Below are 12,125 nucleotides of genomic sequence, written 5' to 3'. Positions count from 1 at the left end.
GCACGCCCAACGGTTCATATTCATAACATCACACTCCTTTGTGCCCTATCAATAGGCACGACGGTAAAGCCATCACATTTGGAATTCATAAGAGTATATCAAAAAATTTACACATATATATTAGATATTATTTAAATTTAAAAACTTAAACTATTAAAATTTTAGATTCTTTATTATATATATATATATATATATAAAAGATATTTCACTTACATTTTTTTAATGATGTGTGATTTTTTATTTATATATGAACCTATCGCAATAATTTTCTTTGTTCACTTATGAATTTTGATCAAATCTCATCTCAATTCTTCGTGTGAGTAAGTCTCATCAACATTTTCAAATGGCCATACAACTTTACTTTTTGGATGATCTCAGAGTACCTTAAGCCCAATATTCAACATTGCCTCTATGTAGGTTTAAGTTATCTTAATGCTCCCTCAAGCTTATAATCAATCATACCCTTAATCTTGCATTAAATTAGTACATTGCTTTTTAGATGTGTTTTGTGTTCGTATATTATTATTTTCGTTGTGTCCAAGTCGAACCTTTGACTCTGAGTATTGTGTCCAAGTTGAACTTTTGATTCTGAGTACTTAATCACAGCACATAACCTTGTCATTTCGATTATCTCAACACTCCCTCAAGCTTGCAATCAAGTTGAACCTAGGGCACTAAACTCAAATCTCACATTGACTTTTCTGTGTGAGTAAATTTTATTAATATTTCCTTTGAGTCAGACAACCTCACGTCTTAAATGGTCTTAGTGCATCTTAGGTCCAGTATTCAATCTTGCTTCTTTGTAGGTCTAAGTTTTCTTAATACTCCTTCAAGTTTGTAATCAATCACAGCCTTAATCTTGGATTACCTCAATACATCGCTTCTTAAGTCTGTTTCGCTTCCATATATTATCATACTCACTATGTTCAAATTGAATTTTCGACTATGAGCTGAATTCAATTTAAACTTCGATTTTGATATAAGTTATTAATGAGACACATCATATTTGAAGTCAATAAAAATATACTAAAAAGTATTTACATATATATTAGATATTACTTAAGCTTAAAAATCAAGTTATTAAATTTTTGAGTCTTTCGTGCGTGTGTGTATGTGTGTGTATATATATATATTTATATATATATATATATATATATATATATATGACATTTTACTCAAATTCTGTAGTGATGTAAAATTTTTTAATTATTCATGAACCAATAACATCAAAAGCCCCTTCCCTCCCCGCACTTTCCTTTCCTACTTCCAACGTTTCCAGCTGCAGAGGGGGGCACAAGACAACCATGGCCCGGGGCCCTCGCGCCGAGAAAACCTTCTTTCATGAACTACTCTTCTATGCGGCCAGCGCCGCTTTCAGTTGCCTGGTCCTATTCGCCGGCCTCAAACAACTAGACCCAAACCGTGAATCCTCCAAGACATCCATTGAAAGAAAAAAAGCCATCTCCAAACGCCTCGGCCGCCCCCTCATCCACACTGACCCCTACGAGGTACTTCAAAATTTTTTTTGCTTTTTTTCTATATTTATATTTTTTGGCAAAACCCATTTGCATTGTCAAAATGAAATTTTGTTTTGTTCTTTTTTTTTTTTTTTTTTTCTAAAATACAGGATGTGATAATGGGTGATGTTGTGAACCCGGACCACATAGACGTTGAATTCGAGTCTGTTGGCGGGTTTGATAGGATCAAAGAAGCATTGTACGAGTTGGTTATTCTTCCTCTTAAAAGGCCCGATCTCTTTGCTTATGGCAAACTTTTGGGTCCCCAAAAAGGGGTGCTTTTGTACGGACCACCAGGAACAGGAAAAACCATGCTTGCCAAAGCCATTGCAAAAGAATCTGGGGCTGTCTTTATCAATGTTAGAATTTCTAATTTAATGAGTAAATGGTTTGGTGACGCCCAAAAACTAGGTAAACAAAAGGGGATTTCTTTCAAAATCATTTTCTTGTTATACATTTTAAGGTTTCTAATATTATTAATAGTATTATGTTATATTGTTGCAGTGATTGCTATCTTTAGTTTGGCTTATAAGCTGCAGCCGGCTATTATATTCATTGATGAAGTGGACAGTTTTCTGGGCCGTCGACGAGCCACGGACCATGAGGCGATGGCTATTATGAAAACCGAGTTCATGGCCTTGTGGGATGGTTTTACCACTGATCGTGAGTGTTCTTAGTTGTTACCTCGTTTGTAAACTAATTGTTGATCTGTGAGTGTACAAGTTAAATGCCATTTACTGACTTACATTGTCAGCATCAAACACATTTGCACCCTCAAAATTTTATTTTACTTGATCATTTGTGGGGAACACCTAATAGACATTGTACTATTAGAATCATACACATTAGCAGAATGGGTTTTAAATTCAAAATTTTTATCCTTGGCTACATGCCCTGAGGTTTAGGGTTTATTACGACTTCTAAGTCAATTTCTTACGAACATTTCTTAGTTGTTGGAAAAGTATGTACTGCTGACAGAGTGGTTTGTTTGGTGAAGTTTGAATATTTGTTTTGGAACTGTTGGATAGTGATGTTTCTTTTGTTTGTTGTGTTAAAAGTGGTTCAGTTTTAACAAAAGATGGGCATGTAGTGCTATAGTTAAAAATAAATGGTACTTTTTGCCAATATTGGGCATGTTAACTTTTGTATATAAGTTAATTTTTCTTCTAATTTTGCATTCAGAGAATGCTCGAGTTATGGTACTTGGTGCAACTAATCGCCCAGCACAGCTCGATGAAGCAATACTTAGGCGTTTTTCTCAGGTTTTTGAAATTGGAAGACCTGACTGTAATGATAGAAAAAAGATATTGAAGGTGATATTGAAGAACGAGAGAGTGGAGGACACTATTGATTTTGGCCACATAGCTAGACTTTGTGAAGATTACACTGGTTCAGATTTGCTTGAGCTCTGCAAACAAGCAGCATATATTCCTCTCAGGGATCTCTTAAACGAAGAGAGGGCTGGGAAGATACATCAAGTGAGTGCATATATTTCACTTGTTTTACTCTTTATACATATTGAGAATGTTTCTCCTTTAGAAGCTTGCCTGTATGCTCTTCCACGTTCTGTTTCTTGGAATGTGTGAGAGATATTACTGAATGCAATGGCAATGTACTAATGCATCTTTCTAAACTGCCTTGTGTTTTTGATGTGTAGTTACAGGCGCCAAGACCATTGTCACAGTTGGACTTGGAGAAAGCTTTAGCTACTTCAAGTAAAACAGCTAGTGGTATTAACGAGCACAATGGGTATAGCACTTGTTCATCAGCATGAGTTGAATACAATCAAGATGGTTATAGGATCAACTTGCGATGGAGCACATGAAATTTTGATCTTGATTACATACTTTGAGTTGGATAACTAAGCCTCTGTAAACCTTGCTGTTTGAGTCCGTGCATCTGAACTCATGATATTTAGTGAAAAATATATTCGAGAATTCAGAAATATAAAAGGGCTTGTAATATTTTTTGCTTGACTTGGAATCATTATTCAGAAATATAAAGGAGCTTATAATGTATGAAATTCAGTGCATTTGGAGTGCTTTGCATATTCAACAAGTTGCGTTACTTCTGACTTAAGTTCATTCAAAGGAACATCGTGCTTCAAGCACCATTTGCCTCTGTTCGTAGTCTACGAGTTGACAAACCCGCTATCGGATTCTTTAATAGTTGGCATAAAGCATAAACGCCCATTGAAAACCTCCTGGACATTCATCAAAGCCCACAGTGTTATAATCGAAAGAGAATCTTAAATTTCCGATTTTGGTGTATGGATCACATGGTACAAAGCGGCGGCCGAATTAACTCCACCAGTGAAGGCACTCTCTCACACGCAATCCAATGGCCTGATGGTGCAAGAGAATCCAAGGTGAGAAATCCCGAAATCTGTGAACTGTTTCCTTCCATGTATCTGCTGGTCTCAGAGGAAAATATTTTCACAGCTAAACCAAGATTAGAGTTGCTATGGTATTCTCCAAAAAAAAATATATATATATATATATTATAATAATAATAATAAGGTAAAGTTTTGAGTAAGATATGACAACTTTGCCAAGTTAATGAATTAAATTTATCACCTATTTTTTCTCAAAAAAAAAAAATTATCACCTATTTTTATTGGAAAATCTTAAAACTAATACATAAAGGCATAAGGACTGAGGAGTTTTACTTAAGTTCTGCCTCTTGATACTTGATTCAGGTAGTTGATTTTCAGTCTCTACAAGGTACAATCACTCTATGTAAGCCTACCAATCCATATCTAAGCTCATCCCCTTTTTCTCCTCTATGTTAATAATTCCTCTACTACCTGCTTGTTTATGTGCAAGATGCAATGTGCTTTCACCTGAGGAAAGGAAACTGAGTGGCAAAATTTTAAGCCCAATTACATAACTATCGATCAGGTTTTCTAAACGCTCCAACACCCACTATGGACTATGGTAAGCAGTTTAATAAAAGTCTATCTAATAATGATCTTTAAGCCTATCACCAAAAAAAAAAAAAAGGGAAGACGAAGAAGAGAAAAGATAATGATCTTTAAATGTGTATTCTGGTTGCAATTTGTCCAATATAAATGAACTAAAATTGCATCAAACCCTAATATGCAAGACAGGATCTCGACTCTTGTTTACATAGAATATCTTGTTCTTCACCAGTAAAATCTAATGTTATGTTACAGATACCAGCTAATCATGTTTACAAGGAAACAAAAATGTGATCCAAGTATGATACAGATTGCAGAAAAAATGCACAACGTATACAGATTCTAAATCCATTTTAAGGCTTCTGATCACCTTGTATTCGTCTTTGGAGCTGATCTTTTAATGGGAAAAGGACTTAGAAGCCTCATTTTAATGCAAAAATCCAGGCCAATTGCAGCAAATAAAAAAATGATAAGATTCTGGGATACATAGACTGCACCATCAACAGCATGCGACAAGAAGCTCTCAGGGTCCAGTTCCAGAGGTGGACCTCCACCCAATGTACCAAGACCTGCATTTGTCATCATAATGTTGCATATCAATTTGGATGATGTGTTTTATTGCTAACATTTCCCTTTTGCTAAGCTTCTGAAATGATTAATGTCCCATATATTCTATTCAACCGACTATATGGGAATGCAATAGAGAGTTTTATCTACTGGCACTTGATTGTAATTATACCTTTAACAAAACCAAAAGCTGCAGATGTGCCCGTCTTTAACTGAAAATTGTCCAAGTCTCTCCTAACTGCATAGCGAAAGGTTACCCCAAACAATGCACAGCTGATAAAAGTGACTGACAAAGGGAGCAGAAGCTGAGTACTACCGGAAACTTGCGTGAAGGAGATGGGGAGCCCAGCAAGGGTGCCAACAAGTGCAGATATCAAAGCTGCTTTTATGGACTCTAATCTCTCTTTATCAATAGCAATTCCTTCACCATCTTCACTGCTGAAAGCGTCTCCATCTACAACATTATCTTCATTAAGTGAAAGAGATTGTTCTGCTTCTTCAACCATGGCTCGTGCTTGTGAGATCTCCTGCTGACACTCTGCAATCTTGAATTTTCACAAAATTTATGCATCAATAGTCATATTCTCATGGAAATACCTCAGTGAGTTAACAGATAACATATGAACAGTGTTCCCAGAATAAGATGGTTGGTTTAAAAAAAGATCAATTACAATTTTCAATACATAATCTGGGACATTCTCCCATTCATCATGAAGATGAAAGATCAAATTTGGGAAAACATAAACCCTTTGGATAGCAATCATCCCCAAACAAAGGGGCTAAGCCTGAGAGTATACCGTTTCTTCTATCCATCTATTTTTCTTTACTATATGTTCCACCAGGCTTTTGCAATTACAGATTGAAAAAACTAGAAATAAACAGAACATGACAACTAAATTCAGAAAGAAAGTAAAAGATACTAACCACCCATTTAAGAACAGTAGCATCATATTGGTTATTTGTAGGCACATGCAATAATTTTGACAGATAATTTGAGATTCAAGTCAAATTCCCATTTTATATTAAAGAGGCCCATCAATGATCCAAGATGCATATTTACTTTCATAGATAATCAAAACAAACCCACATTGACAAAGTTACAATTTTAAGAGAACAACACAAAATTTTGGTTCTGATTTTAAGTCCTACCGTTTTTCAGTATAGAATATATACTATGCAATAACAATTCCAATCTTAATATATATATATATATATTATTTATTTATATTTTGAAACTGCCTCAGTTTCAAAATATATGCAATAAAACCATTTCAACTAATCTAACAAAATTAAAAGGTTTTAAAAAAGCAGAATCAGAGAAGAAACTGATCTCAGACGCCCTGGATTCTAGTTGGTATACCAAAACTGCCTCAGTTTCAAAATATATGCAATAAAATCATTTCAACTAATCTAACAAAATTAAAAGGTTTTAAAAAAGCAGAATCAGAGAAGAAACTGACCTCAGACGCCCTGGATTCTAGTTGGTTAATGTAATTTCTCAACAATTGAGCTTCAAGTTCTTGTCTTTCAATTTCCGCAAGTTCTCTCTTAGCCCTCTCTACTCTCTGTGAGGCCTTCTCCAAGCCATCAAGCAAATCTTTATTCTCTTCTCTGTTCAAGAGCTCCTCAACCTGCTTGCCAACAATACCAGAAAGGGCATCCTTCAAATCGTTGCTTCTTTCTTTCTCCTCCGAGTTATTGCTGCATTTCAAGAGAAGAGGCTTCAGAGGCGGAGAAGTGGGGCTGAGGAAGCTTTTTGGGCATGTTGAAGGGGCAACGCAAAAGCTTTGTTTGGAGAGGAATCGAGGTTTTGAAGAGAGAAGCAAAGTGGAAGTGATTGCAGAGAGCATTGAAGCGGAGATTGCAGGACTTTTGTTCTATGTAACCGAGTTATCCTTCCCTCTAACCTGCTAGAATTGAAATGGCCTATAGGCCTCAAGCCCAGGGTGGCTGGGATATTTATCTTTTATCCAAATTTTATAATGGAAATTAGAAAATATAATAGAAAAGAATAATGTTCCGTTCGGCTCTAAACTATTTATTTATTTTTAACGTGGTATTTAAATAAAAAAAATTCTAATCAAACATTTAAATTATATTTTTATGTATTAATTTATTTCAATTATCAATATCATTAACCTTAAACATTATCATGATATAAATATTTAACAAAATATCGATACGTATTAAAAAAATTCAATCAATTTTACATGATTAATACTACATCTGTATTAAAAATTTTTTAAATATAAAAAAATTCTAAAAATTTTTAAAAAAATTTTAAGAAACTGTAAAAATTTTTAAAAATTAAAAAAATTCTAAAAGTTTTTTAAAAATTATAAAAAATTAAAAATTTCAAAAAAAAATTTAATTTGATTTGAATTTTAACTTTAATTTAATTTAACTTTTGGATTTAATTTTAGTTTTTAGACAAAAAAAAAAAAAAAAGAAAGGCAGAACTTTTAACCTGCAATCACGAAGAGAACAAGCATACACAACACACAGAATCAAGAAGCATTCAAACAATTCAACAAGAAGCAACAGAGGCAGTGAACAATTCCTCACAGCAATTTCAGCAGTGCAAACTAGGGGAATTAGCAGCAAAGACATCAACGAATCAAAGCCAGAGTTCAAGCTACACCAACTCCAAAAGCAGCCAAACAAGAACCGACCAAAAAAGAGAAAATCAAACAGAACAGAGGAATTCGGCAAACACAGAAGCAAATCAAGCAATCAAGGAAGAAGCAAAGCAAGGAATTCTCGGCCATAGAAGCAAAAACAGAGTAGTCAGCAAAACCCACAGTCTCAACAAACAGCACAAACAGCAAACAATTGTGAAAATAAAAAACAAGTCAGAAACAAGAATCCATCCCAGAAAACCGAAAAGCTATTACCTAATGAGAAACCCAAAAACCCATAGCCAGAAAGCCCAACTTTGTACCCAACTAACACACTCAACCCAGAAATAATCACCGGAATCCTGCACCAAATGCAAACAACAACAATCGAGCTTACAAAAGAGCACTTATAGCAATAAGTTTAGTAATTCACAGCTTAGAGTAACAAGAAGCAATCGACAGCTTAATATTTCGATTGAGGTTGTGAATTCTGTTTGGGTATTTTTTGGAGTTCTCAGGTTTTGAAGATAGAATTAGGAACCATATGAAGTTAGGTTTCTGATGAAGATAGTGAACGGTGAACGGTGCCGGATTCTGGTGGCAATCTGGGCTCTTCATTCTCTGGGTTATAACTAGATTTTAATTTAGGATTGAAGGGGAGAGTTTTGTTCTTCGGATAGAGAGAAGAACAAAAGGGAGGAGGAAGAAGAAGGCAGACGGTGGGTGAACTAGCACCAGATTCTGGCAGTGATCTTCAGTTGTTTCTGGGCTTGTTCATTTTTTGGTTTGGTGTTCTTCAAATATTTTGAATTTTTAAAATATTTTTGAATTTTTATAATTTAAAAAATTTAAAATTGTTTTAAATTTTTTTGAAATTTTTTTAATATTAACGTCACGTATAAATGATTGAATTTTTTTTTTACATATATTAATATTTTATTAAAATTTATTTTTTATACATATTAATATTTTATTAAATATTTATATCTTGATAATGATAAGGATAAATTAACACATGCAATTGTAATTTAAGTGTTTGAATAAAATTTTTTTATTTAAATAATACATTAAAAAAATGTAATAGGTCATGGGGAAATGGAATATTAACCCTAATAGAAAAGAAAATATAACACCCTGCCGTTCTGTTTAGCGTATAAAGTAAAGGGTTTTGACTGGGGGTGGGGCGGGGATGAATAGTATTGTTAAAGGCATGTGGGCAATTACAAGAGGAGGGTTCAATCAGAAGCTTTTCAACTTGCCCAAAACCCTCTCGAGCCCTCTCATGGCTGCCTCCAACCTCATCAGGGTTTCTTCCCCTGCTTACTCGACTGGTTCTCCCAACCACGCTCCTTCTAAGCGCGTTGGCACTCACAACGGCAGCTTCCATTGCGACGAGGCCCTTGGTTGCTTCATGATTCGCCTTACTGACAAGTTTTCCAACTCCGAGATTGTCCGTACACGAGACCACAAGGTTATTTTTTTTCCCGTTCGATTAAGAAGAAATGGAACTTGTAAAATGGGTTTTCTTTTGGGGTCTGAAATATGTGCTTATTTTGCCTTTCCATAAAGTTAGTTTTCTCGTTTACTTGTTTGCTAATTTTATACAAGTTGCGCCTATAAATTACAAAACTTGAAATGCAGAGTCAATTTTGACTTTCATAGCAATGTAGAATTGAGTGGCTTATTATGGGATTCTTGTGGTTTATTTTGTTCTCGTTGGTTTTTTATGCTTCCTCTTTGAAGTTTCATTATAAGGTTATCTGAATTTGCAGGTATTGGAGGGGCTTGATGCTGTGCTTGATGTGGGAGGCGTGTATGATCCCAGTCATGACCGGTATGATCATCACCAAAAAGGATTTGAGGAGGTTTTTGGACATGGATTTAATACAAAGCTTAGCAGTGCCGGACTTGTTTATAAGGTATTCATTAGTTACATGAGACAATTAAAGATTCCTTCCGGTAGGTCTCTTCTTTTTGGTTTCTATGTATTGCGACTCTCGTACAATTTGGTAGAGTATAATCTGAACAATGATGTTTTTTGGTAGTTTATGCTGTTTCTTGATTATAAGTCTAATTTACTCTGTATTTAGCATTTTGGCAAGGAGATAATAGCTAAAGAGCTTTGTCTTGGTGAAGACCACCCGGATGTGCATAGATTATTTCTGGCCATTTACAAAAGCTTCATGGAGGTAGTTACATCTTTGATTCTTAAGTTTTAAAGGGTTTGAATTCCATAAGTTCTGGCTTCCTTGAGTGGAAATAGATTAGGATCCTATGGTTGAACAAATATTACCATCAAGAGCTTTAACCTTCTGAAACTGGTTCAAATGAGTTTTTACCGACTAAATTTTCTGCTTTCTTTGTTTTATTAGCAATGTAATTCTCTAGCTTTTTTTTTGTTCTGGCTGGTATGGCTTTGTGGTTATAGGATTAAGTTTAACACCATAGGCTTTCTGCTCTTTCCTTGAGTTTCATTTTCCTCTGCATCAGCTAAGTGATTAAGGGTTTAGATGTTTATTTGGGATATTATTTCAGTTAAGTGATTATGGGTTTAGATTTTCATTTGGGATTTTTTTTTTTTTTTTTTGCTTTTACCAGGCAATTGATGCGATTGACAATGGAATCAACCAGTTTGATACAGACAAACCTCCAAGATATGTGAACAATACACACTTATCCTCTAGAGTTGGAAGATTAAATTTAGACTGGACAGATCCTAATCAATCACCTGAGAAGGAGAATGAAGCTTTCCAACAAGCAATGGCTCTAGCTGGCAGTGAGTTCTTAGATGTAAGGTTCTGTCAAAATTAAAAACATGTCTAAGTTTACATTTTTTCAAATTGGTCGACACTTCTAAAGTCCTGGATATGAGATTTTTGCTTCTCTTCAGAATGGATAAAGATATGTGTTGTGTTCTTCATATTTAAATAGTTTGATGACCTTCAATTTTCAGAGTGTTCGGTTTCATGCAAAATCATGGTTACCAGCAAGGTCAATTGTGATGGAGTGCATTGCAGAGAGATATGATATAGACCCTAGTGGTGAAATCATGGTTTTGAAAAGGTTTTGCCCTGTAAGTAGATGTTTCTAGTTTTTGTTTCTTCTTTTTGTAATTTTCTTCATCCACTATTCCTCCACAAGTGTATATTCTAGGTACTTCATTTTTTTTTTGTCTATTTATGCATCTCTTCTTGAGAGGAAAGTGGCCTATCTTGGATTAGCAAATTGCTTGTACATAAATCTAGTTATTTTGGTCCTTGAATTGGACTGCATGTTCCTGTAGGATGTGAGATGAATCTATAAGTGACAGCTGACAAGTGACTGTTTTTTATTCTTGACTTACCACTGTACATTATTTATTTGTAACTAAGTCTGATTTCATTTTGCATCCAACAGTGGCAGCTTCATATATTTGAGCTTGAGGAGGAGATGAAGGTTGAGCCTTCTATTAAATATGTTGTTTATGAGGTATGTATTTAGACTTATCATCCCATCAAATATGTTCTACAATGTGTAGGTCTAGATTAAACACTAGTGACAGATAAAGGGTTATGTATTCTGCTCCTGTAGCTTATGTTGTTCACTGTCGTTTCTTGATCATGCTCGTTGCTGTCAGTGTTGCTCTTTCCAGAATTTGAGATAGATTCTCCTTGTTGTTATGACAATGTATTGTGCAGGATGAGAGGGGCCAACAATGGCGAGTTCAGGCAGTAGCAGTATCTCCTGATAGATTTGAGAGCCGGAAGCCCCTACCGGCTCAGTGGCGAGGTCTGAGGGATGATGAACTCTCAAAGGAGGCAGGAATTCCCGGCTGTGTCTTTGTCCATATGAGCGGGTTCATTGGTGGAAATCAAACTTATGAGGGTGCTCTAGCCATGGCAAGAACTGCTCTGAAGATATAATCTTGGGAGATTGATTTTACTTGTGTGTGTTTCACTCGACATGTTATATTATGTCATTCTATAACAGGATCTGAATTAGTTACCAAATTTGTGTGGCTTTATTTAGTGCTGTCTGATTCATGTTATCAAGTCATTTTTAGTTGATCTGTAGAAACAAGTTAAAAATTAAGGACATAAAATGTAAAGACTTTTTCTTTTCTTGCTTTTATCACAGTGAGAACGTTTTGACTTTTGAGTCCATGGACCTTGAGAAATATGGTTTATGTTGCATTGGATTGAATGCCATGAGATTGGAGTTTATCATATAAGCGGTATATGCAGTACTTTTTTACATCCTTTAACCACCATTCAAACCCACCCTTTACCACCAAAAGAAAAAAAAAAAAAAATTTTAACGGTTGCTCATGCTTCTGTTTCTTTACGTATTAAAAGAGTGCAGATTCTTGGAATTTTAAAATGGATGGCCAACAAGAATGATTTACTGTTACAATTTTTTCTAATTTCATTCTCGGACCATGCACTTATTAAGATTAGCTTGGCTGAGTTTTATCTCTAAGGCATTTTATAACCTTACTTCCTTAATTAGAATATTTTAAAACTT

The 12,125-nt window shown here is 34.9% G+C and overlaps 3 protein-coding genes across 7 annotated transcripts; 2 read left to right on the top strand and 1 right to left on the bottom strand.

Moving 5' to 3' along the window:
- Positions 1–1,188: 1,188 nt before the first annotated feature.
- On the top strand, positions 1,189–3,565 carry LOC111291115 (uncharacterized). Its single transcript, XM_022882707.2, has 5 exons — positions 1,189–1,508; positions 1,628–1,928; positions 2,022–2,180; positions 2,700–2,995; positions 3,175–3,565. The coding sequence occupies exons 1-5, from the start codon at positions 1,305–1,307 to the stop codon at positions 3,289–3,291; spliced, it is 1,077 nt and encodes a 358-aa protein (XP_022738442.2). The 5' UTR covers positions 1,189–1,304; the 3' UTR covers positions 3,292–3,565.
- LOC111291114 (homer protein) lies at positions 3,465–7,165 on the bottom strand. 5 transcript variants are annotated; one of them, XM_022882704.2, is made up of 5 exons: positions 6,465–7,165; positions 5,321–5,549; positions 5,177–5,242; positions 4,808–5,006; positions 3,465–3,930 (listed from the first exon to the last, which is right to left on the bottom strand). In XM_022882704.2, the coding sequence occupies exons 1-5, from the start codon at positions 6,852–6,854 to the stop codon at positions 3,792–3,794; spliced, it is 1,023 nt and encodes a 340-aa protein (XP_022738439.1). In that variant the 5' UTR covers positions 6,855–7,165; the 3' UTR covers positions 3,465–3,791. The 5 variants fall into 5 exon arrangements, with proteins under 5 accessions (XP_022738439.1, XP_022738437.1, XP_022738438.1 ...); XM_022882702.2 differs by having other exon boundaries at positions 5,177–5,549; positions 6,465–7,158; XM_022882703.2 differs by having other exon boundaries at positions 3,465–3,927; positions 5,177–5,549; positions 6,465–7,156.
- A 1,519-nt stretch (positions 7,166–8,684) lies between these two features.
- On the top strand, positions 8,685–11,762 carry LOC111291208 (uncharacterized). Its single transcript, XM_022882840.2, has 7 exons — positions 8,685–9,093; positions 9,395–9,541; positions 9,713–9,811; positions 10,221–10,412; positions 10,576–10,695; positions 11,019–11,090; positions 11,300–11,762. Exons 1-7 carry the CDS (start codon positions 8,812–8,814, stop codon positions 11,522–11,524), a joined length of 1,137 nt encoding a protein of 378 aa, XP_022738575.2. The 5' UTR covers positions 8,685–8,811; the 3' UTR covers positions 11,525–11,762.
- The last annotated feature ends 363 nt before the right edge of the window (positions 11,763–12,125 follow it).

The sequence above is a fragment of the Durio zibethinus genome, chromosome 11, assembly GCF_047325235.1.
Source record: "Durio zibethinus cultivar Kanyao isolate XHJ-2024 chromosome 11, ASM4732523v1, whole genome shotgun sequence".
NCBI classification, from domain to species: domain Eukaryota; kingdom Viridiplantae; phylum Streptophyta; class Magnoliopsida; order Malvales; family Malvaceae; genus Durio; species Durio zibethinus.
The sequence above is the reverse complement of the archived record's forward strand: the minus strand, read 5'-3'. Positions and strand labels throughout refer to the sequence as shown.

What these genes read in the sequence shown, in the direction of transcription:
- LOC111291115 (XM_022882707.2), top strand. Translation starts at nt 1,305, where the DNA reads ATGGCCCGGGGCCCTCGCGCCGAGAAAACCTTCTTTCATGAACTACTC. An exon ending in GGATGGTTTTACCACTGATC is followed by an intron (nt 2,181 to 2,699) that starts GTGAGTGTTCTT and finishes TTTTGCATTCAG; the next exon opens with AGAATGCTCGAGTTATGGTA. An exon ending in GGGCTGGGAAGATACATCAA is followed by an intron (nt 2,996 to 3,174) that starts GTGAGTGCATAT and finishes TTTGATGTGTAG; the next exon opens with TTACAGGCGCCAAGACCATT.
- LOC111291114 (XM_022882702.2), bottom strand. Translation starts at nt 6,854, where the DNA reads ATGCTCTCTGCAATCACTTCCACTTTGCTTCTCTCTTCAAAACCTCGA. An exon ending in TAGAATCCAGGGCGTCTGAG is followed by an intron (nt 5,550 to 6,464) that starts GTCAGTTTCTTC and finishes TGAAAATTCAAG; the next exon opens with ATTGCAGAGTGTCAGCAGGA. An exon ending in AGCTTTTGGTTTTGTTAAAG is followed by an intron (nt 5,007 to 5,176) that starts GTATAATTACAA and finishes TGACAAATGCAG; the next exon opens with GTCTTGGTACATTGGGTGGA.
- LOC111291208 (XM_022882840.2), top strand. Translation starts at nt 8,812, where the DNA reads ATGAATAGTATTGTTAAAGGCATGTGGGCAATTACAAGAGGAGGGTTC. An exon ending in TTTACAAAAGCTTCATGGAG is followed by an intron (nt 9,812 to 10,220) that starts GTAGTTACATCT and finishes TGCTTTTACCAG; the next exon opens with GCAATTGATGCGATTGACAA. An exon ending in CTGGCAGTGAGTTCTTAGAT is followed by an intron (nt 10,413 to 10,575) that starts GTAAGGTTCTGT and finishes TTCAATTTTCAG; the next exon opens with AGTGTTCGGTTTCATGCAAA.